This window comes from Labrus mixtus, chromosome 7 (assembly GCF_963584025.1).
Source record: "Labrus mixtus chromosome 7, fLabMix1.1, whole genome shotgun sequence".
Classification (NCBI taxonomy): Eukaryota; Metazoa; Chordata; class Actinopteri; order Labriformes; family Labridae; genus Labrus; species Labrus mixtus.
Window position 1 is genome coordinate 22,654,217 of NC_083618.1, and position 25,492 is coordinate 22,679,708.

The window sequence follows — 25,492 nt, forward strand, 5'->3', positions numbered from 1 at the left end:
GACTTTTTAAAACTGCAAATTAGAACCTAGAACTGAGAAATACCTGCATCTTTATTCATTATATGACAAAAAAAGAGCACTAATCAGAGTTGTAGTTTTTTAAACATGCATGAAACATTTCTAGCCCTCCTTCTTTGTCCGCTCTGTGTCTGAATATTCCCACGCTGTGCAGAGAAATACCTGACGGGTTTAAATCTCATGCTGCAGTAAAAGCTGCGTCTCCCTCATTAAGGTGCTTAAGCTCTTTAAGGATTATTGGCACCAGATGTGTTTTTTGTTGAAGTGTTCAGTTTAACTGTTTGGATGCTGTCAGAGGTTTGATATCGCTGCTTTGTTTCTTTCTCTGTTTGCTGCAGGCCAGTTATCCCACATGGGAGGACTTTGTGAGCAAAGGGGCCAAACTACAATCACAGCTCAGGTAAAACACACACACACACACACACACACACACACACACACACACACACACACACACACACACACACACACACACACACACACACACACACACACACTGACCCTGCAGTCGGCTCGGTGTAATAACAGCATCATGGTTTTTGTATCCCATTAGACCAGTTTACTTTGATAAGCATCATTCTGCCTCCTACAGCCAGTTACAGCCCATTATCCCTGCCAGTCAGTCAGCCACACACACAGACACACACACACACACATATACACACACACCTGCTGTGGATAATTAGCAAACAAAACGCTTTGATACACACTTTTAACTCTACAGTTGAACCACTTTAAAAAATCAAAGTGTCCTATCAAATGTTAAACATGAAGATATTAGAATCAGAAATACTTTTTTTTAAATTCAGTAATGTCTGTGATAGTTGAGTCCAAACGTCCCGGCTTCATTTAATCCAGATCTCCACCAAAGATAACCTACATTAGCTTAAAGATGTTTGAAGCGTTCGGAATATGTTTGTGTCGCGGAGCTGCTGTCCGTCAGAGAAGAACAGGACTTACAGGAAATTACTAACAAATGATCTGTAGATGAGTCTACTGACAAGTGAAATATGTCTGACTTTAAATATCAACAGTGCGCCATCTGTCAGTAAGAAATGGTGCCAATGTGTTTGTGCTTTAGATAGTGTACTGGGGTTAGCTTGGAATTTATGATGGTTCATTCCTCTCAATAAGACAATATATAGACTAATTAAGACATCAATAGATTACAATAGACTTTAACAATCATTTAACTAACGGAGAATAAATCATTTCAAAACACGTGGTGACATAAAGGATCAAAGTTTTGAACATTTTCACAAACTGCAAACACTGACTCTGATTAGATATGTGTGTCTGTGTGTGTGTGTGTGTGGTTCAATATGAATTAATTTCCACTAAGGTCAGAGACACACACACACACACACGCACAGTATTGACTGCGGTGTCATCTGATCTCTTTAGTTTTCAGGGTAATGATTGTGTGTGTTTGGGTTATCTGTGTATGTGTGTGTGGAGCTATAGAAACATAAACCTGACTGATAATAGGACACACACACACACACACACACACACACACACACACACACACACACACACACACACACACACACTGACAATAGGTCCATTGATGTGTGTGAGTCAGAAGGTCTCCAGTTGCACCGCTCACATTGACCATGTTGTCTTTAGGTCTTTTTTTGTCTGAACCGGAGAAGATATTATTATTTAGTTTGTTTGTGTTTACTGATCAGTAATAAGTAAACACGTCACATCAGTCACAGGATCAGCCGCCGCCCGTCCTGCAGGAGGGAAGTCAGAGAATTAGATTGAGTTGAATGAATTAGAGTTGATCATAACTGATGTGCCGTCTTCTGTCTCTCTGGTGTTTTGTTCAGTGCAGATACGGTTGCCATGACAATGAGATTGATAACTATGACTGCACGACTCATTAAAGGCAGACTGCACTCAAATGTTTCTAAAACATGAAGGTTCTCTGGGACGTCTGGATGAGACATTTTCAGACTCAGGTGTTGAATTGAACCCTGAAGCTTTTTAAACATGGACTCAGTTAATAGATGTGTCTTTATGTCTTCTTTGAATCAGGACGACCATCATGGTGACTGGAGCCTTCCTCGATGCTTTTCAGAAGGTGGCAGACATGGCGACCGGGACCAGAGGTAAGCACACGCACACACGCACACACGGAACATGGAACAAGATGTACGTACATACAGATGGAAAATAATGCTGAGATTTGCTTATTGGTGTGTGTGTGTGTGTGTGTGTGTGTGTGTGTCTGTGTCTGTGTCTGTGTGTGTGTCATCATGTAAAAGAGCTGAGGGAAATGCTCTCTCTGTTCTTTCCTTCCGTATTGCAGTCCGATCTTTCACTGCGTCTCTATTCTGTTATAAATTGTGAGATCATGAGGGAACTAATTATCTCCATTAACTCCTCCTGGACCTGGCTGTGTGTTTTTGTGTGTGTGTGTGTGTGTGTTTTTGTGTGTGTGGTGGTGAATATTGTAGACACCATTCAAGATGTGCTGCTGGAGGATGTGTGGCCAGGAAAATTAGCAGACCAGATTCCCTTCATTTCTCTTCTCCTTCTTTCTTCACCTCCTCTGTTTTTTTCACCTTTCGAGTCACTCGTCTGCTTTCTTTTCTTCTTTTTTTTTTGCTCTTTCTCTCCTCACTCGTCCTCTCTCAGTGGTGACACAGTGAGACCTCATGTGCAGCTGTCTGGTTTAAACTAGGGTCGGGTTTCTCACATTCGCACATAAGCACTCCATAGTATATCAAAGTATTCCCCCTTCTGTGTCATGACAATCACTATACCCACAGTCCATTGAAAAAAACATTTGTCTGTGATTTGACCTTGCACCCCTGAAACATGTCGGACTCATGATGGGACAGGTTTAAAAAAAAGGAAAAAGAAATGTCACAGCCGAACCTATCGCAGTGAACCAGCTTGCATTGCCAGACAAATCTCCGTTAAACGTTATTTGTTGTAACAGCTTCCACTGTTCCAGGACGTCCTCAGATTCAGCTACATGAGCATCGTTATGGTCCAACACACTCTCACATACAAGGCCTACAAGCTCATTCTCTGCGTTCAGCTTCATCCTAAAGGGAATGAGCAGGTTGAAATCAGGATTCTCTGCCAGCCAATCATCTTCTCCCTCACCTATTTGTCTATATTTACTCTCAGGCTCACTTCAAACATGAACAGACCGTCTCCTCTCCTGAGAGTTTAGTATCAGTACTGACTCCCGGTGATTCAGGCTGCAGGCTCTATAAATACATACCGGACATGGACAGGGACTACCCGGGTTTTCAGAGCTGCTCTCTCCGTGTATTCGATCTCCGCTAAGCCCGTCAGCTGCTGCTGCTGCTGCTGCTATGATTATGTAACTCAGAAGTCAGTTGGTATTCTGAGGAAATTCAGCGGCATGTGGGGGTGTGTGTGTGTGTGTGGGAGGTGAATCATGGCCGCTCCTCTCTGTTAAAGTCTCTGCAGACCTGCTCTGTCATGTCTCAGCGCTCATGTTTGTTTATAAAAAAAAAAGAATAAAACACACATGCAGAGACATTTAATATAAATGATGCGCATTGACTTTTAATGTCCATGTATGCAGTTTCAAAACCCCTAACAGCACGGGTTGCAGGTTAACTACAGCACAGTCCTTAAAGTGGCAGAGGGTCATAAGAAGGAGGTCGCCTCAGGCAGCACATAAAATCACATGCAGCACATTTCCTCCTCTGCAAACCATCATCATGTTATCATAAGGCACCATCGTGCATCTCACATGGTGAGATGTATAGTTCAACAGCAGGAGAGAAAGAAATGACCACGATGTACGACGGGATACATTTATTGTAGGACTGGAGCGTGCACTGTTGAACTGACAATAACTGTTTTTGCAAACTTACATCTCTTACATCCAGCAATTATTTTTACATTCAGTTGACAAGCCTGAATAAATGTTGTATTTCATTTTTCATTTTTTTAACCAGTAAGAATGTTAAGTTAAATCCTTAATGTATAAATCTCTTCTTATTATTTTTTTTATATTTTAAGTGCTTATTTACTATGTGTCTATTCTTATATTGTTTAATTTGCTCTGATGACATGCTGCTGTAACACCACAATTTCCCAGTTTGGGATCAATAGTAAGTAAGTAATTCTATTCTATTCTAACGTTGTGCACCCACATTGAGAAGTGAAATCATTAATCTCATCCACACAGGCAGGCGTCCTCTGTTTGGTGCTCGTAGTGAGTTAACAATGCGAAAGAAACAGCTGGATTAATAGAAAGCCCTTACATAAAGCTCCGTGGCTGTACTGTTCATGATGTAACTTCATTTGTTAAGATATTGTTGTCACACACCGATGTGCCGATGTGAGTTGTTTTTGTCATCGCATCGCAGCCTCGTCCAACTTTTCTCCCCGAAAGATGAACAGTAGACACCAGGCCGTCTGCAAAGAGATATTTCACACCTGGCAGATCTCTCCTGCTCAGGTACCTGTGGCTTTGAGTTAAGTAGAAGAACTCAGAGTAGACAACAGCTGGCCTTACGTCCTCTGTCCTGGTCTGGTCTCTTTATCTTTGGTCATCTCATTAGGTCTAAAAGCAGCTCTCTCGCAGCTCATCTTTCTTGGAGAAACGTGCGTTCAGGTTAAAAACAGGTTGACTTCTGTCGGCTCTGCCTCTCTTTGAACCTGTGCCCAGTTTGACCTTGTTTGACCCCCGCAGCTAACGCAGGCTGTTGCCATCTGTTAGCAGTTAGCTCAGTGAAAAGCTAATGCTATCTTTACAGACGTCATGTTGACCGACGTGCAGTGTGTGTTAACAGCTGTCTCCCCTCTGTGGATGTAAAGTGATAACAAAAGAGTTTAGAGAGCGCACATTTCTGTTTCTGCTGGTCCAAATCAGAGAGAGAGAGAGAGAGAGAGCAGGAGATGTTTGTAAAATATTAGATTTGAGTGAATACTCGTCATGCCTACGGACGGGAAATGAATCCATTTCATCCATAAATCAGATTTGTGTTTCTAGGAGGATTTTCAAAAAAGAAGATTGTCTCTTTAGTTTACTCTGCTGCTCCCCTCGGGCTCCCGTAGTTCACTATGTAGTGAACTTTTAAAGACAAGTGTACAGCTCGCACCTTGACCCCAAAAGAGAAATTCCGGATACTTTATTCATCCTTGAAGGGAACGTCAGATTGCTTTTGTCACATTAATTGATCAAATAAAAGCAAAACTAGTTTTAGTCAGTTCTTTGTCATTTATATATATATTTTTTTTTTTAGAAAAAAAACAACCCAAAATTAACTGTAGGTTTTGGATAATTTCAGACATTTCCCATCTCTTTACGGGCATTTCTTTTCAAAGTGGACAGGAGGGTCATGTCGCTGGTGGAGTCTTTACTTCCAGAGCAAACTGAGCAGGTGTCAGTCAGTCTGCTCAAAGTGATCTTTGCAGCTTTGATCGTTACGAGGATGAGAGTCTCTGCTGCCGGCTGGTATGAACTTTAAAGGATCCTCAAATCTTCTTTCACTATTCTGTTTCATGTCCCAGCAAATCAAAGGCTTGTCTTCCAAACCAGAGGCTTTACGTTTGACTCACACACTGAGCAGTGTTACTTTCTTTAGTTCTCTCTCTCTCTCTCGCTCTCTCTCGTATCTTTTGTCATCTCGTCTGTCCTCTTGTTCTCAGCTCCTTCAGCCCGTCAGCTGCTGAGTGTGTGAGAGACGAGAGGAACAGCTGACTCTCTCTCTCTCTCTCTCTCTCTCTCACATACACACACACACACACACACACACACACACACACTCTCTCACACTCACACATACTGCAGAACTCATTTTATGTTGACAGGTCATGTCAACATGGAAAAACACTTATTGTTTTTTTCACCATTTCAGATCCTCTTAACACCTGTGTTTGTTTGTGTGTGTGTGTGTGAACCGGTCTGTTGGGTTTTGTTGTTGGTTGTCACGGTAATGCTCATGTTCTCGTCTTTCTGTGGTGAAGAGGAGTGTTTTAAAGATTGTTTATCAGACAGAATCACATCTGAGGTCACAGGTGTTTTTTTCACACATAATGTCAAAGCTCTTACTCTAATAATCAATAAACCATCATGAAGTGTATATTGATAAAGGAAATGTATTTAGGACTTTCAAAATAACCCTTTGATTACAATAAATGAACCACAGTAAAAAAAAATGGTTCTGCAGTAAATCCACCTGTGGAGCAATCCTTCTCATATCACAAATACAGTATATATGTGATTCATTCATTCTCTACTTCTTTCTCTACATGAAGTTTAACTCAAAAGTTTCCTCTTTGTTTTATCTTAGAGCAAGTCGTAGATGAAGACTGTGTTCTCATCCCTCGTTCTCTCCCTGTGTTTCTACCTCTGCCTCGTCCTCTCCGTCTTCCTCCTTTGTTTGCACATCACTCACACTTCTGTTCATATGTTGAGCCTTCAGATTAAAGAAGCACAACTTAAGCTCTTAACAATGTACACTTGAGTCCATATTCTGCTTTTCTAGATCACACTCAAAACACTCGAAAAACAGATGACTCAGGTCTGCAGACGTCAGCGCTAACGTGTCGGAGCGACGATGAAGTGACAGTTCGAGGAAAAACAAAAAAAACTTGACGTAAAATTTGTCACAATCAGCTGATTTTTGAGGCAGGTTCCTCTCGTCTCTTCTCTGGTGTTCGTCCACATGACTGGTTCCCCCGGCAACAGGGGAAAAGCTGACGTCTTTGGCATCATGGGGTTTTAAATGCATGCACACACACAAACACACACACACACACACACACACAGATCACAAGACCACCTACTGCATGCTGACAGACTGTAACGGAGGTTTCCTAAGGTCAGCTGTGCGTGTGTGTGTGTTTTTAGATTGCCGAGTCAACTGACTGATCGATCAGTTTGTCAGTTAATCCATACCTGGATCAATACAAATAGAGAGAGGGTGGGGAGGGGTGTGTGTGTGTGTGGGTGTGGAGGGGAGGGGGGTACAGAGAGTGAGCTGGGGGCTGTTTCTGCTGCAGACTGGGGTTTCTTTTCATGATGATCAGCAATGGAAGGAAAAGATGTTAATTAGGAACGATTAACATCTTTACCGTTAGAGATGGGAGTTCATCAGTGGCCCGGGATCTGTCAGAAGAAATACAAACTGGTTGATGGCCCAGCTGCTTGGTCTGCATACTGAGCTCAGAGACCCGATGTTGATCTGAAACCTTCTACGTAGAGAGGTGGCTCACAAGGAGAAAACAGCAACGTTTAAAAACAATTCAGGGCGAACTCACACTCGGCCCTGTTGCCCTGACCCGTGCTGGAGCACGATTGTCCCCCCTCCCCAGTCCCCCGATGGCCTGCACTCACAAGGGGCCAACCGTGCCTGATCACAGTTATCATGTACATACTTGATCACATCCCGATCTCAGAGCCAGCACAATGAACCTGACTCTGCACCTTAACTCACTTTGAGGCTAACTTGGAGTCCTTTAAGTCAGATTCAGACACTTAAACAATGCATCTGGTTCGTCCAATGTATCTGTGATGTCCAAATAAAGTCTATTATTATTATTATTATTATAATGCAAGGCAGCGATCAATTTCATGGCATGTCCACGTTGCGTCAGGTGCTTGTGTTGGTGCACATAAGAAAACCTCTTCCACTTACACTAGTCTAACGAGCTGGACTTTGGGGGTCAAATGTGCTTGGCGCAGTCTGGACGGCTTGTGTGTGTGTGTGTGTGTGTGTGTGTGTGTGTGTGTGTGTGTGTGTGTGTGTGTGTGTGTGTGTGTGTGTGTGTGTGTGTGTGTGTGTGTGTGTGTGTGTGTGTGTGTGTGTGTGTGTGTGTGTGTGTGTGTGTGTGTGTGTGTGTGTGTGTGTGTGTGTGTGTGTGTGTGTGTGTGTGTGTGTGTGTGTGTGTGTGTGTGTGTGTGTGTGTGTGTGTGTGTGTGTGTGTGTGTGTGTGTGTGTGTGTGTGTGTGTGTGTGTGTGTGTGTGTGTGTGTGTGTGTGTGTGTGTGTGTGTGTGTGTGTGTGTGTGTGTGTGTGTGTGTGTGTGTGTGTGTGTGTGTGTGTGTGTGTGTGTGTGTGTGTGTGTGTGTGTGTGTGTGTGTGTGTGTGTGTGTGTGTGTGTGTGTGTGTGTGTGTGTGTGTGTGTACCCTTACTGTCTCATGTCATGTCTACTTCATACGAGTCTTTTGTAGAAAAGTCGTCCAGCAGCTAAACAAATCTCACCTGGTCTCACCAAGAACCAACAAATAAACCGTTACAATGATTCAGTTTAATCATTTCAGCTTTAAATATAACCTGCACACTAATTTCATTTTATGTTTTCTTAAATACAACAAACAAAAAGTTTCATAAAAACCTGACGTTAGTTTGATGAGACTGTTAGAAGTTTGTCTGCAGACGGACAGAAAAGAGTCTTTGTGGAACAACTTGAGAGCACAGAAATCAACAGGCGTTAATATTCACACACACACACTTGCGTCGCACACACACACAGTTACACTTGCAGACCTCTCTGAAAGGCCACATTATGAGCTGTGAGGAGGCGAGTGAAGCGGAAAAATCTGTGTTTGAGAGAGGGCTGAACACTTCTCTCTCTCCGTGTCTCTGCTGTTGTGTATTAGGAAAATGGAGGGAAATGAAAATGATAAATGGACTTGAGCTTGTATATTTATTTTCTAGTCTTCTGACTGCTCAAAGCTATTTTACACCACAGGTCACACCTACACATTCACACACTGATGGTAGAGGCTGCTGAGTAAAGAGACCATCAGAATTAACAATTCATACACATTCATACGCCTCCAACAAAGCAGCGGGAGCACATTGGGGTTAAGTGTCTTGCCACTTCCACATAAGGCTGCAGGAGCCGGGGATCTAACCGCCGACCTTCCGGTTAAGAGACGACCGACTCTACCACTGAGCCACAGCCGCCCCAAAATGACTGCAGCAGTTTTCTTATTTCAATCATCTCTTTTCCACCGAAGTTTACGACAGATTTCAGATTAGAATCGTTCACATTTCTTATCATTAACATCATTTTCTACAATAGTTGCATGATCTGCTCTGAAGTCTATTTTTCTCCTGGTGAACTCAAATTTAAAAACAGATGCCTTCACCAGTTTTTCATGTGCGATCTTTAAACATACAGTCCCAGCAAGGATAAAGGACTTCTCTTCTTGAAACCAACAGAGACAAAGAGATTGGAGGAGAAGCAAACTCTGCTTGAATATGATTTTAAATGTTTAGCTTTAAGCACCAATCAGTCTGTCAGCAACATCTCAGCTGACATTTAGTCCATGACGTCTTATTTTGAAGGTTTTTGCCAAACTCTCTTTAATTACTCTCCACAGGTTATTTGTTTTCAGATAGAAATCTGGAAGGCCATTAATGAAAATGTAAATGACAAATAGGCAGAGACAGTAAAAGCTTATAGACTAAATTAATTATAGGTTTATGGATCACAGTGACTTTGACCTTTAACCTTTCATCAAGAAATGTATTCATTCATCGAGTCCAAATTAAAAGAACAATCCCTCCAGGTTTTCTTAACATATTTAGTTTTCTGAAGAAGTAGACACACAGAGACTCGCAACAAGAAATCATAACGTCTTGAGTGCATGAAAATCTGATGTTTCGGTTCTTGATCAAATTATTCCCTCTGATGATTAAAGAGAAATATGCTTCAAATGGTCATACCAAGGAAAAGGTCCGGCAGAGAGAACTGTGGGATGAATAGATACACAGAGGGCCGCACAGATGTTTCAGTTGAAGATCAGTAATGGACCTGTTAATGAACACCAGCCCTGACTTTCACAATGTGTGCATCTTGATAAACACACATACAGGATTTGATTAATGGATACACACTGTTCAGTAACACTGAATGTGACTGATGTTTGTTCCTGTTTGATACTCTGGAGCAAGATGTTCCTCAATCACAGCGTGCTAACGTTTCAGGAGTCCACGTCGTGTACGTTCAGGAGTTTCTACACACCTCATGTCATGTTCTGATGAAGTCAAACCGATCATTTCTTTAGCTTTAAAGCGATGACTCAGCAGCACATAAACACCAGAACCAAACAACAAAAAAAGAGACTCCCACAGCGAGTCTGTCTCATCTTGTCGGTTTACATTTCTCTCTCAAGTCATCCTCGCTCGACTCTGAGCTCCATTAGACATGCCTGAACACAAACGCCGCAGACGCCCACGGTGTTCAGTAGCCGGCTACGACGGGCACGCGCACACACACACACACACACTATAACTCATGTGTTGCTTAATGAATATTTACAAGTTTGAACAGGGTTGGGCAGGCTGCTGTCATACTGAATTTATAACGTTTTCTTCATTGAAACTGATGAACATATTTATGTAAGGCTGTCAAATTTTTAACCACGATGAATCACTGAATTTTAAAAGTAAATTTTTAATAATCACATTTTTTATTGCATGATTGAAATTCCATTCTTTTGCATTTCAAAACAGTTTTTGCTAAACCTTATATTTGTCTCAAGCTAAGGGTACTTCCTGTTTAGATACAAACCTGCTTTTATCTTGAAAGAAAATAAGGAACGTCCTGTAGATCCAAACCACGCCTTACCTTAGCCACAGAAAAGGGAACTTGTTAGGGATCAAAAAGTAAAGTAAAATACCGGTTAACGGTGTGATGTCATAAGGTGGATGTTACTTTGGACTCGTCAGCCGTCTGCGAGTTTAAAAGTGAAATGAGACATTCAAAGACGCAGATGTGTCGGCTGCAGGAAGACACTGTGGTGGCTTAACTACAGGTGTTAACTTTGGACCTGTATGTCATGGTGATAAAGTCGTTAACTGACAGCCCGAGTGCAGACATATTGATATTTCACTTTAAAGCAGTCGTTTGTGTTGAGACACCAGAATGATAGAAGATGACAGTTCAGAGATTCAGAACAGTCTATCAACGATCTAAAAATCAGGTACGGGGAGCATGTTGGGACATAAAGGACAGACCGGAACACTCACACTGGTCAAAGGAACTGGACTTTAGGGGTGAAGCGTGCTTAGGAACCCAACATTTCGGATCGCCTAGTGTGAGTGCGCTCTTAAAGAAGCAGACGGGTCCTCTGGCGCTGTCGTGTCATCCGGTACATTACTCGTCTTCTTCTTCTTCTTCATGTGTTTAGTTGTGTCTGCTTCCTCTTCTTCTGCGTTAGTTGTTTGATAGCGGTTTGTAAACAGTTTGGAGCATTTTCCGTCACCTCGGGGTGTGAATGCTGCCATGTGTGACTGCCTTTACTCCACTCTGTTGTTTTTGGTCGTATGACTGCATGCACCAAACACTGTGACGTCTGCTCTGTGACGGTTCAGGACGACTACAAACAGTCACAGGCCTCATATCTATACTATGAACTCTACTGTCAGAGAAAAGTCTAAATAGAGACCGAGCGTTACACATCTCGTTTGTTTCTCAACACGGTGTTGAGAAAACGTCTGTCTCAGCGTTTCAGACTGTAATGTTCTCTGAGCTCAGTCACAGGGAGGGAAAAGCAAATAAACCAAACTCACCTCACCACCTCGCCGCCACACCTCTAACATTTATACCCACACCTCATACCTGTGTGTGTGTGTGTGTGTGTGTGTGTGTGTGTTCAGCCTCCCCTGCCACGTTTCTGCTGTTGTCCCTTTAGTCAATAATGACTGTTTTTTTTGTGTGAGGCTGAATGGATGAGGAAAGGAAGGAGGAAAAGATGGAGGGGAGGCAGAAGGATGAATAGAGGGTGATGAGGAGAGATAGAGGGACCGAGTACGGAAAGAGGAGGAAGGATGATTTTATGTGGCATTAAAGGAATAAGGAGTAGAAGTGCTGCTACTTAAACACATATTGGAGAAGGTGGGGGTGGAGGAGGAGTGGAGGGAGGGGGTGAGGGAGGTGGGAGTGCGGTAATCAACACTTCAGAGTGAGTACAGTCAGTCACTCCAGGTTTCGCTCTGACATCACTTCCAGGAGGATGAACACAGTCATTGATCTTTCACTCTGATTGTTCTTTTTTTTAATTTTACATAACCGAGCTGTGACTCAGCGGTACTGTGTGTGTGTGCGTGCGTGTGTGCGTGTACCCGCCTTCCTGCTTCCTCTCTGTGCAGCTCTCTGATTTCGATACTCAAATAACCAGTAATGAGTCGGTGTGAAGCCACACGGCTCAGAGTGTTCTCTGTGAGTCTGCTGTGTCACTGTGTTTCTGTCACAGGATGGACATGACTGATGAAGTGTATGCACCCATGTTTCAGTTGAACATCAGAATCAGCCAATGACGGCCCTGTTGACAAAGATCTGCCCATTGGGAAATAATGTAGAATGCACTGATGTAGTCGATGTTTATCTGATGTGGAAAGCTGGTTTTCCTCCCTGCTGATCCAGAGGAGATGGTTTTTATTGGGCAGCGGACGTCTCTGATTTGTTTTCAGTTGTGAAAGAAAATGTCGGCAGCGTGGGAGTCTTACAACATCTCTGAGGAAGATCAGCGACATGCAGACATGTTCCAGTCACATCTGAAGAGGAGGGGCTACGTTTAACTAAATCTGTCAAATAATGTAGCTCATTTGAAACACAGACACAAAGAAGCCATGGGGAAAACATCTGTATCTGAATGGGCAATCAGCTAAACTGTTATTTTAAACATCAGTTTTGTTGTCAGCCCAGATTTTCAGAGCCGTCCCCATCCTTAATAAGTATGATGGTCAAAATCATGTGATGTCAAATAAGCTCCTCGAGCAGAAACGTGCTCAAACTAGGATCAATATTGGAGATGCTTTTGAAAAATGGAGAGAGGTTAGAACGCAGAAAGGTTTACAGACCGATGCAGAGCTGGCTAAACACTGAAGCTTCAGTGTCCACCACATGGCAACCTGCGTGAGCATGGACTCTAGAGAGGAGGGGGCGTGGGGAGAGAGATCTCTGATGTTTAGAATTTAGACTGCAGTACCCATTTTAAATGCTACATGCTCCTTTAACAAAAAAAGTTGCCCATTCATTTTTTTGTTGTTGATTTATCTATGATTAATGAACTTGTAGTTGCAGTCTTTGTCTCGTCTCCTACCTCAGTAAAATAATCCCAGTACTACTAAAAAGTTAAGAGACTCTGCTCTTTATCTTCACGATCTTTAATAATAAAACATGTTTTTTTTTTTTTTTTATTATTTAGAGTTAAATCTGCAGGTTTTTCTGAAAACATTTTCTGAGCCTGTAAAATACAAGTGTGTGTGTGTGTTTGTATGAGACAGAGGCTGCAGTTTAACAGGAAGTGTTGTGTCCACATTGACCGACTCCCACAAAGAAACCATTATGTAGGGCTTGGCTCTGCGTGAGTGGGTTAATGTGTGTGTGTGTGTGTGTGTGTGGGGAGATGACAGAGGACTCAGTGTAGCAGTGATGCAGCTCTTTCCCTTCTCTTCTCTGCCTGTGTCAACATTTACGTTTCCTCCTGAATGTCTCACCAAACTGAATAAATGATCTCAACGATGTAGTCCAACTTCATTCAGAAATATAAAAAAGAAATTCTAATGTTTTATTTTGAAATGCACTTTTTATTCCTGCAGTCATACTTTAAGAAGCTCTGTAGAAATGACACACAGCTGTGTGACTGAGTGCAAGACAGAGAGAAGATGAATGTTTGATTTAGTGTCAGATTCTGATTATACAAAGTGTAACACACTGTGTAACTGTGTGTGTGTGTGTGTGTGTGTGTGTGTTTTCATGGGCTCATCAAGTGGTGTTAGAAAATGGATCTCTTTGTATGAGACGACGACTGTCGCAACATCGCGTGTGTGTTTGAAACCCAACGCTGTCCCATCCAATTAACCGAGGCCGATTGTGAAAGGAGGCGGGCTCTTTCTTACATAATTAATTGACAAAAGGACACACACACACAAACACACACACAGACCCATGGGTTTAACACACATTACTACACTCGTCATAAGATCTTAATCAGATGGATTTTCCTTAATACGGAAATGTGAAGCAATGACAGCACACACACACACACACACACACACTCTGGTTGAGCTCCTGTAACATGCTGATTGTGGACAGACAGACGTATCATGTATTTAACTTGGACGAACCAGATGAATTGTTTGAAAGTTTCAGCACACGTGTTATTTCTCACCTCTTGTCCACGGGAGGCTTTTGAGAGAAAAATAAAAGTAATGAGAATAATAATAGAAAGAAGAAGAAATAATGAGAACGAGATCAATGATCAACGACAAAAAGAGAAGCATATAAAGAATGACATACTGCAGACCAGGTTAGTCACGGTAACAGGATTCTAAACTCACACTGTAGAACCTGTTGAACCGGTATATATTTTTATGCAAATATCAGAGCATTTATTTAGGGGAGCGACTTCTAGTGTTTGTTCATTAAAGTTAGCACTGATTAGCATGTATCTGTGTCTGCCCTCTTACCAACGGCCTTGTTAGCGCATGTACATTTTTAAATATGGCGGCTTGTTCATTGTTGGCGTTTCCCCGTGCAGAAGAGAGTGAAAGATGATTTGGAATCCGTCCATCTCAGTTTCTATCAAAATAAAACTCATCATCTATTGTGTTGTTGTTTCAGGTGCCACCAAGGAGATCGGCTCAGCGCTAACCAGGATGTGTATGAGACATCGCAGCATCGAGTCCAAACTCAAACTGTTCACCACGTAAGTAAAACACACACACACACACACACACACAGATGAGCACTGCATGTGTTATTTACTATGTTGGGATGACAGGTGAAGGTGTGAATGATGACGATGGCACCTTTTTATAGTATCTGCTTGTGTGGGAACTAGACAGTCTAATTAATCTAAACTGACAAATGCTTGTACCTGTGACTGTGTGTGTGTGTGTATTTTCTTCAGCGCAGATGTCCTAATTTAACCCCAGTGTGTCTGTAACTGTCATCGCTGAAACATCAGAACTGTTTTTCTGTCATTACTGTGTGTAGTCATTTGAGAAACTGACACACACACACACACACACTATGCACAGCTCTCAGGTTAAACAGTGTGTGTTAGTCATGGATGATTCAGGTTTTTATTACAGTTACGATTACTCTAAAGTTTAGAATAATGAGACAAAATGATGATGTGTTAAGTTGCATTGATGAACCTACAAAGAACTTGAACCTGAAACGTCTCCTTCCATTTAAGGAGCTGTTTGATGAATACCAGTTTAATGTAGGACTGACAAGATGCCAACAAACTTAGAAACCATTCAAGTTAAAATCAGTGGATATCAATACCTTTTTTGGTTACCACGGCAACAAAAATAATTCCTAGACACGTAATACTGGCCAATTTTCGGTCTTTTATTACCAAAAATAGCAGCACACTGTTGAAGTTGAGTTGAATTTATACCAATGTGTTTAGTCTTAAAGGAACAATCTGTAATATATTCACCTAATGAAATGATAAAGTGAGCTTACTATATGATCAGACATTAAGGAAACATGCTATGTTGAAGTGCTTCTCTGACAACAATGCAGCAGCCAGTATGTCCTCCTTCTAACTTTAGATTCTGGTCCTGAATGCTCTGGATTTGTTTGGACCAGAGAAGGTAGGCGGTTTTAAGACACCCCCACACGGTCCGTTTTGGAAGCCCCTCGATTTGCCAGATATGAGAGCAGTTATCAGGTCAAACCAACAGGTGTTGCAGCGATGGAAGCGGGGAAGAGAAACTGGTTCAGATAGAAGTGACACGTTAAAAGTTTTGAATCTGTTTTTCTCTCAGAGCTCTCTCAGAAAGTCTCATCACACCGCTCGAGTTAAAGATGGAGGAGTGGAAAAAAGTGGCCAGTCAGCTGGACAAAGACCACGCCAAAGGTATGCCAACATGCAAACACACACACACACACACACACACACACACACACACACACATACACACATTAATGACTAGAAACAAACCATCCCTCACTGACGTCTCATTTCTGTTGTGTAGAGTACAAAAGGGCCAGAGCGGACATCAAGAAGAAATCCTCAGACACAATCAAACTGCAGAAGAAGGTGAAGAAAGGTAAGAAGAACATCTGTGGGGCTCAAGCAGCAAATCCATCTCACATCCATCAGGTTTAAATCAGCACTGAAACGTAAACACTGAACCAAAAGTGTCATTTAAGTGATATTATCGTGCAATCAAAGAAGAGCAGTGTGTGAGTGTTTTTACAGAAGCTGAAGCTTGTTTTCTTCTCCAGGTGAAGACACCTTCTTAGCGTTAAAACCATCTTCTACAGAGTGAGATAATCCTTCATAGTAAACATGCAGAGGCTGTTTGATCCCATCCTCACTGTGCGGAGATTTCAGATCTGAGCTGCTGTGTTGTGTTACGCTCCGTCAGTCTCCCGACACCCAGAGGCAAAAAGTAATCCCTCTGAAACGTGTTTCTCTGACGACGTCACTGACACACACTTTACTCAGTTTTGGTTTGAAGTCTTATTTCTTTTATTGTTGGTTTGAAACTAAGCTATCTCTGCCCGATCAGTGATGAATAATCTTTCTATTTCTTCTCTGGTCTCCTGAGGTAAGAAGTGACAAAGCAACTGAGGGCCAGATTTACTAAGCTCCCAATTAAAGAGTACTAAATTGCGTGTTCACTCCAAAAGTTTGCATTGTTTGCAGTTTGGTTGGTGGGCGTTTTGCGGGTGATCTACTAAGAAAATTTGCGTGAATGACACCAGGTGCAAACCTTGTGGAGGCGGAACTATTTAAGTTAGGCTTTTGCGTGTTCTACTGGTTTACATCACGGAGAGTTTGGACAGAAAGCAGGATGACTGCAAGCGCAAAATATGTATTAGTGGGAGAGGCAAATAAACGCACAATACTTTCGAGTTATAGGATATAAATCTGAATATTACAAAGAAAATTTTGGTTATAACAAAACCTCGGCATTAAACAGGGCCTCTCTTTTCATCCCTTAATCTTAAGAATGAAGTGTCATACATTGCGCAGGAGGTGCGCACTGTGTCCTCTGTGGACCGGGCGCTCTACACTCGGGCCGTTGTTGCGCACCAGACAGCTGACCAGCGCTGTGTCTGATCGGACATAAAATGCCCTGGAAAGAGGTATCGAAGACGGGGGTACAAACAGTGGTGAGGTCCCCCAATACAAGTGTCCTACAGAGTAGCATCAGCGGGCTGTAGAGGGAGGTGACGAGCGCACTATGGAGAGGAGCGCACCGGAGGGGTGCGTGTTGTTTTGCTCATTTGAAAGACGCAATCCTCACTGCGGGCCGTTAGTAGATCAGATAGCACTTCTTTTTGCTGGTGGTATCAAGTTTGCACACGTTTTAAGACACGCAGACCTTTAGTAAATCTGGCCCTGAGACCGCTATATGACGCTATAATGAGAATATTTGTCTTTATATCAATGCTACGTGTAGTTCAGCGTAATCACAATCTGAGCTAAAGAATGGAGAACAGAAAACATCACTCCTTTTTCATCTTGTTTGTGACTCTTTAGTTTACAAAGACTATCAGTGCAGATCTCGCTCTGTTGTAACCTAGGCAGACTGCCAGCTACTCACCTGGGCCGCACCTATCTCTGCTATCAGAGTGACACACCCTGTGGTTGCCATGGTTTCACCTAGCCTCCCTATCCCATAATCAAAAAGACCGAAGGCTCGCCAAGAGAGACGGCAGATCGACTTAAACGGTAGAAATAGAACAGAAACGCCCAAACACGAGCACAAACACACATTTATACATGTGTAAACACACACACACACACACACCACAATCAAAATGTAACCTCGAGGCCCTTACACAAATGTCCTCCCTGTCCTCCCTTCTCTTCTGTGCAAATCCACAGACACAGAAATAGTCTCAACACACACACACACACACACACACACACACACACACACACACACACACACACACACACACACACACACACACGGTCTCAGACACGCCTATGGTACACAGAGTGATTTCTGATGTGGCTTTAACATCTCTGAACACGTTTTTCTTCTGTGGGTCTTTTTTCTTTCTTTCCTCACTCAGGTCAATTTTTTATCACAACTCCTAAAACCTTAAACAACTTCATTAGAAATAATCTAAATATTTGTAAAAAGTCACTTTGCATCTAAAACATCTGGATAAATAACACATTTTAACTAAGTTGATTCAATAAATACCTACCCCCCTCACCGTGATGAAACATGATCTATATATATATTTAAAACTGACTTTAAAGGTTTGATCATAGAACAGCTTTTTTTTAAATTTCACTTCGATTTAAGTTTGTCTAACCGGATTTCAAATATATCATAGTAAGAATGAAGGATTATTTTCAGGAGAAAATTCCAAAAAATGTTTAAATATCTAAAAAACTAAACAAGACAATGGAAGAACTGATGAGTATCTGTAGATGTTTTTGAGGACTGCAGGACCGCCACGCTTAAAGAGACAGAGCCTCAGCTTCACATGTTGTCACCACGTAATGACACACACACACGCGAACACATACACACACCATTTCCCCTCACAGTGAACCAAAACTGTTTCTGCACACTCACCAATCAAGACCTCACATGGTAATTATCCTGCTCTACAGAAGTGTTTGTGTGTGTGTGTGTGTGTGTGTGTGTGTGTGTGTGTGTGTGTGTGTGTGTGTGTGTGTGTGTGTGTGTGTGTGTGTGTGTGTGTGTGTGTGTGTGTGTGTGTGTGTGTGTGTGTGTGTGTGTGTGTGTGTGTGTGTGTGTGTGTGTGTGTGTGTGTGTGTGTGTGTGTGTGTGTGTGTGTGTGTGTGTGTGTGTGTGTGTGTGTGTGTGTGTGTGTGTGTGTGTGTGTGTGTGTGTGTGTGTGTGTGTGTGTGTGTGTGTGTGTGTGTGTGTGTGTGTGTGTGTGTGTGTGTGTGTGTGTGTGTGTGTGTGTGTGTGTGTGTCCTATAATCAGTAAGGACAGACGGAGAATAAACGGTCATAGCTGTTGTGGGTTAAAGAAAACTTCTCCAAACACAAGTCATTTTCTCTCTTTGCCGTCGACTCTTTGTTCAGCTCTTGTCAGATCATAATGAATCTCTTTATTACATAAATTGTTTGATTCAATGTGACCGAGTTAATCAAACACCTAGTCTGTTTCATCAAAGTTACATAACACTATTTTTAATGCTCTATTTTTAACAACTGATTTTCTGTTTTCAAATTCGCAAAAATTCACAAACTCAGGTTTAGTACCACATTTAGATCAAACATAAGAGACTGAGTTCACCTCAGTTCAGTCTCCTCATATTGGACAGAAACATCTGCAGTTTACTGTTTCAATGAAAGACAAGATAAACATCTGGGGCGTCACTAATGGTTTCATATGAATCTGTGTGTGTGTGTGTATGTGCGTGTGTGTGCGCGCAGACTCTGTCATTATGCGGTGTGTGTGGCCACTTCAGATTGGGAATCTCCAGCTTCTTAGAAAGACAGAGACAGATTAATGACACAACAAGAATCCGAGCTCAGCTCATCAGGAGGTTTTCACTAAATATCTTTTCTCATTATTTGCTTGTTTTTTGTTTAAACGATCGGACACACTGGATTCTCTGAATAAATATTTCCTCCTGAAAAAACAAAGTTAGCTACCGACCGGTTCCTCCAGAAGGCTGCATAGAGAAGAGGAAGAGGTGTAGGACAAGACAACTATGGAGGGAGGAGTTGAAGTCATCCTCTCCATGACTTGGCAGCGGTCACTGTGGTTAGAAACATCAAGAGAGGAGGAGGGAAACAAGAACTCCCATGTTTATAATGACAGAGACATAAAAAGGAGATGAAAAACTGGAAAGAGGAATAGAAAGACGTTTGAAATGGAAGAAGAGATGATGGATGATGTACTTAACTCATTCTCAAAAGGTTGAGTTAAAGAAGAGAAGAAGAGGGGGAGGTGTTGGAGGGGGAAAAAGATGGTGTCATGGTTCTAAAAAAAGAGAAAGAAGAAGGAACGGATAACAAAGGAAGAGGAGGAGAAGAAGAGCAGACAACACGAGAAGCATGGAGGAGGTTAAAAGATGAGAGAGGTTAAAAGAGGACGAAGAGAAGCTGGGAATAAAACGAGGGAAAAGCAAAACAGAAGAGAAGTCAGAGATGGAGATAGGAGGAGAGAAGAAAAGAGGACAGAGAGGAGGAGGGGAGGAGAGGAGAGAAGTGGACAGAGGAGGAGAGGAGATAAGAGGACAGAGAGAGAGGAGTCGTGGGGTTAAAGGAGGTCGAGTTCATCACATGCTGACATTTCAATCTGCAGGCCCTTTATGCACACAGCTGCTCTGTGTCTCGACCTGCTGCAGAAAGCTCCACGTAAACTTGTTGATCGTGTTAACTACCCCATCACCTGTCTGACATTGATGACATCATCACTGTGTGACTCAGACGGTCTAGACAGCTGGATGAATGAGCCATTAAAAGCAGCAGGTTACATTAAGACGATGTAAACGAGAGATCAGCTGTTTGGAGGTGTGAGTCATGATGGTTAAAAACAAAGTGAAAAAGTGCATCAGAAGGATCCTTAAAGGTCCCGACTATAGGTGATAGGTGATTAATGTGGTGAGTCGTCTGGACCCACAGGTGGTGATTAGAGTTAGTCCCACGGAAATCAAATGGGTCTTCAATTTTAATTTCTGCTCAGTGTTTTAATGCAGCGCCCCCTGCCTATGTTGCTTGTTTGACAGATGATGTGGTGTGGGATGTGAAAGCCACGGCAACGAGAGAAGCCCCCCTTCTCACTTGTTGTGGTCAGGTTACGTTGCATTGATTGACTTAAATCAGAATGGGGATAAAATGTGGGGCTCCATGTGTGTTAGCTTCTCAGACTTTTTAGAATATTTACAGCAAAGTCAGACACATCAGAGTCTGCAGAAAAAGACCCATGATCTCCTTCTCCAAGTCACAGAGCGACGATAAAGGAACCTTCAAACCCTTTTGGAAACACTACACACACACACACACACACACACACACACACACACACACACACACACACACACACACACACACACACACACACACACACACACACACACACGTTGTTTTTACAGAACATTTCTCAGCTGGTGAGAATCAGCTCCGCCTGAACTGTGTTTCACCTTTAAACGGACTGAATGAGTCCACTCTGCACACAGCCGAGTGTCCAGTCCTGCTCTTTGTGTTTTTGTGGGTGGCGTGCCAGAGTCTTGTAGAAACAGTCTGACAACACACAGCCTGTGTGTGTGTGTGTGTGTGTGTGTGTGTGTGTGTGTGTGTGTGTGTGTGTGTGTGTGTGTGTGTGTGTGTGTGTGTGTGTGTGTGTGTGTGTGTGTGTGTGTGTGTGTGTGTGTGTGTGTGTGTGTGTGTGTGTGTGTGTGTGTGTGTGTGTGTGTGTGTGTGTGTGTGTGTGTGTGTGTGTGTGTGTGTGTGTGTGTGTGTGTGTGTGTGTGTGTGTGTGTGTGTGTGTGTGTGTGTGTGTGTGTGTGTGTGTGTGTGTGTGTGTGTGTGTGTGTGTGTGTGTGTGTGTGTGTGTGTGTGTGTGTTTCCACAGAGGCCAGACATCAGACAGACTAACGCTGACACTGAGCTTCTTTTAGAAGCGTGAAAATAACCCTCTGTACTCTCCATGCTCCTACACACACACACACACCTGAGAAGGGATTGTGTATAGGTAGAGATTTATGACACAGTCTGCACTGTGTGTGTGTGTGTGTGTGTGCCTGTGGAAACCCCTCTCTCTATTTTCCATGACATTTTCTGTCTGTCTCTGTTTCTTTCCCTCTCTCTCTTCTTTCCCAGCTATAAAAACTTTTTTTTTCATATTTGCTCAAAACATATCTCAGCATTTGATGAATAACAACTGAACAACAGTCAGGTGAACAAAAGCGCGTTTAAATCAGGGTTGTTGTCTATTTTCAGCCCAAACAATAATGCTGCGTTCAAGTGAAAGTGGGAAACAGTGATGGGAAAAAAGAAACATACATCCTCTAATGAGGCACTAGAAGTTGACTAGCTCGATTAGCTCTGATGGCTAACAGCCTTTACTGCTTATGTGGGGTTGTGCATCACCATTTTTCACGAGGCTGAAAACGTAGTAATAATAACTCTCTTTGTATTTCACCTTTTCACTCCTCCCTACACGCTCCTTTTTTTACTCTCGGTGCACGACATGTTTCCACAGCTGGGTGGTCCCGCAGGTCAGACCTGCTCGGCCTCTCAGTCCGTCTCGACCTGCAGGTCTGAACCCACCAGACCACAACCAGAACCAGACCCGCAGTCAAACACACACAGCTACACTTCAGCTCAGTCTGCGTCCGTCCACATCACAGGTCTTCAGCCTGTTTTCACCTGGGAGATCTTTTGAAAGAGAGAGACTGTAGGCGGACGGCCCCACTCTCTCTCTTCAGTATCTCTATGAAAAAAAAACGGCACAAGAAGCCCAAAAAGAAACCTTAAAAAACGTTACATGTTCACATGTGTTTGACTCAAACAGGGTAAAAAGGCTGTGATCACTGCATGTGTGAGAGAAACATCTGACGCTGTGTGTATTTGTCTTCTCCTGGTGCCATTACATCAGCTGTGTAGGGTTGTGTCGCCCTCTGCTGGTAGGATAATTGTATTACAACTTGAGTGAGTGTTGTTTACTCCTCTGAGATGTTAAAGAAAAGTCTATTCTCTCTGTAAGACTTTAAGATATTGAGTGTTCTCAGGGTGTCGGGGCTTTATTTTAAACGTTCATTTTCTTTGAAGAGGAAATATTATAGCCCTTTCTCACGTTTTCAAACAGTCCCTTGTGTTTTAATAATGTTGAGCAGGTAGGCCTCCTACTGCACAGGTTCTGCACATTGACCTCATGTCGTTCTGTAAACAAATAGCTCTATCCTTCAGTATGTTGTCTCGTCTCACCTGAAATAAGTAGGCTTTTATTTTTGATTTAAGAGCGGAAATCCGCTGTAGTCCTCTGAGGAGCTGAGTGAGCACCAACCCGGATCTTCATCAGTGTTCTGTGTGTGTTTGTGTGCAGGGAAGGACGAGGCTCGGGGTCAGCTGGACAGCGCGCTGCAGGACGTAAATGTGCGTTACGCCGTCCTGGAGGAGACGGAGAAACGTGCCGTGTGCCGAGCTCTGATAGAAGAACGAGCTCGATACTGCGGCTTCGTCAGCATGCTGAAGCCCGTGCTGGTCAGTACAGTGTGTGTGTGTGTGATGGATGTGATAGCCTGTCTGACTTTTCTATTCCACGTGTTCAACAACAAGACATTTATCTTTAAGTGTGTGTGTGTGTGTGTGTGTGTGTGTGTGTGTGTGTGTGTGTGTGTGTGTGTGTGTGTGTGTGTGTGTGTGTGTGTGTGTGTGTGTGTGTGTGTGTGTTTTTAGGACCATGAGATCAACATGCTGGGCGAGGTGACACACCTGCAGACGATTCTGGAAGATCTGACCAACCTGACAGCCGAGCCCAACAAACTCCCAGCAGCCAGCGAGCAGGTAGCTCCTCTTTAACTCCGATGCAGGAGGATGAAAGGATGTTGTCAAAACGTATTTTTCTTCCATGGGATTTGTTGAAAATGAGTGCTGCAGCCAGGAACTTGAAGTGACCGTAAAGTCACCACTTTTTTTTATTTTTGTCTGTCAGGTGATTTTGGACCTGAAAGGTTCTGACTTCAACTACACCTATCAGACACCTCCAGCGTCTCCTAGTAACACTATGTCCAGGAAGAGCAGCATCAGCAGGTAGCACACGCACACGCGCACACACACACACACACACACATTTATGTCACTGCAGGTTTACTATATACTAAACTTCCAGCAGCATAATACAATCAATACAATATCTAATTAGTCCTAACTTCAGTTGTGTCGTTTGGTTACCATGGAGACGTATGGGTCACCCTAACTGGTAGAGCGTTACGTCCAAACTAGCCAAAATATTGTCGCAGATAAGATGTTTTCACTTCGCAGCAAATCATTCAAAGGCATTTTTAAAATTCAGCCTTCATCACAGCAGCTGTGGTTCAGTGGTAGAGTCGGTCATATCCCACCTTTCCAAACCATCACCATGACAACCGTATTTCACGGAGGACTTTACACCTTCTAGGAGCTATAAGGTATAACTGCTGCCTACGTTTGAACGATCTCAGCTGGTGCGGCACCTTATATGTCAGAGCGAGAACTCTGTCGTGAGTTAGAAGTTGTGTTCAAACGAGGCTACGTTTGAACACAAAGCTGGTGCATTCAGGTACAGCTGTTTTATTTGTTAATTGGAGTGTTCAATGTACGTTCTGTGTGTTTGTGTAGTAACTACCAGTCAGTGAGACACGTTCCCTCTTTGGACTCCATCAGCTGTGCTGTCGACGGAGTTCACATCCAGGTAACACACACTCTCTCTCACACACACACACACACACACACACACACACACACACACACACACACACACACACACACACACACACACACGCCCAAAGACGCCCAAAGACAGAACAGTTTCTGTCTTTTTTTCACATAAAAAACAGACTTTTTACTGAGGAAAGTAATCAATCTGTCAGAAAGTGTCTTATGGACGTTTTCCCCTCAGCAGAATGACTTTCACTTTTCTGATAGTCATCACATCATCTGTTTGATACATTTATATGATTAGTGTGTTTTTGACTGTTTCAAATGTGATGATTTTGCAAGAAATCTAAAATCTGCATGAAATTGAAATGACACAAGTCCAAATATATTCAGAAGCCACATCAAACTTTAGATTTAGCACCAAATAACATTTACATTTGTAAACATTGTTCATCCAACTCAGATTAAATCAGGAAGTGAGTGCACATGGCTTTTATTATTAGTTGTACCCATCAGAGTGTATTAATGAGACTCACAAACTCACCTGAAATCACCACCTTTTAATCCAGTATAATTCTATGTTAGCATGTTTTACATATTAAAAGAACATTTCACTCAAATATAACACCTCCACAGCCCCACACATGAGACACTCCTGCAGACCCTCAACCTTTAAAATGACACTGTTAGCTTTAAGGACCTTCAAAAAAAAAAAGAAGTGACGAGGACCACACACACCGCTCTCACCTCTTCCTGTGTGTAGCGCTGCTCCTCCCCCTATCTGCTGATTGGCTGCGACGAAACCGGGCGGTCCCTCAGCGAGGGGAACTCCCCCTCTCGCCTCGGCCGTCAGGGCAGCCGTGGTCGCTATGGTTACGCCGCTGGCCACGGGCCCCGGCCTGCGTTGAGTCGCCGTGTTAGCCGCAGGGACTTGATCACCGTGAGAAAAAAACTATTTTTACATCCCACCCAACCCAACCCCGAGTTCAGTCCTGTGTTTTTATCGTGGTGTGAGCGTTTTGTCCTCCATCGGTTCATATGTGACCGACTCCATTTCACATCGCTCCTCGTAGCTCCTGAACGTTTATCCCTCATGTTTACGTCTCGGGTTTCATCCACTCCAGATAAACCTCATAAATCTCAAACTCGGCTTTCATCCCATGAAGTCATTCAAGAAG

At 42.9% G+C, this 25,492-nt stretch overlaps 1 protein-coding gene across 2 annotated transcripts in view; it reads left to right on the plus strand.

Moving 5' to 3' along the window:
* mtss1 (MTSS I-BAR domain containing 1) overlaps window positions 1–25,492 on the plus strand; it is a 52,147-nt gene that overhangs the window by 18,434 nt on the left and 8,221 nt on the right. For both annotated transcript variants that reach the window (XM_061041795.1, XM_061041796.1), the window contains exons 2-10: window positions 357–418; window positions 2,062–2,135; window positions 14,605–14,689; window positions 15,765–15,856; window positions 15,975–16,049; window positions 23,002–23,159; window positions 23,355–23,462; window positions 23,611–23,708; window positions 24,276–24,348. In XM_061041795.1, coding sequence (XP_060897778.1) covers window positions 357–418; window positions 2,062–2,135; window positions 14,605–14,689; window positions 15,765–15,856; window positions 15,975–16,049; window positions 23,002–23,159; window positions 23,355–23,462; window positions 23,611–23,708; window positions 24,276–24,348 — 825 coding nt within the window. The remainder of the gene's footprint in view (window positions 1–356; window positions 419–2,061; window positions 2,136–14,604; window positions 14,690–15,764; window positions 15,857–15,974; window positions 16,050–23,001; window positions 23,160–23,354; window positions 23,463–23,610; window positions 23,709–24,275; window positions 24,349–25,492) is intronic.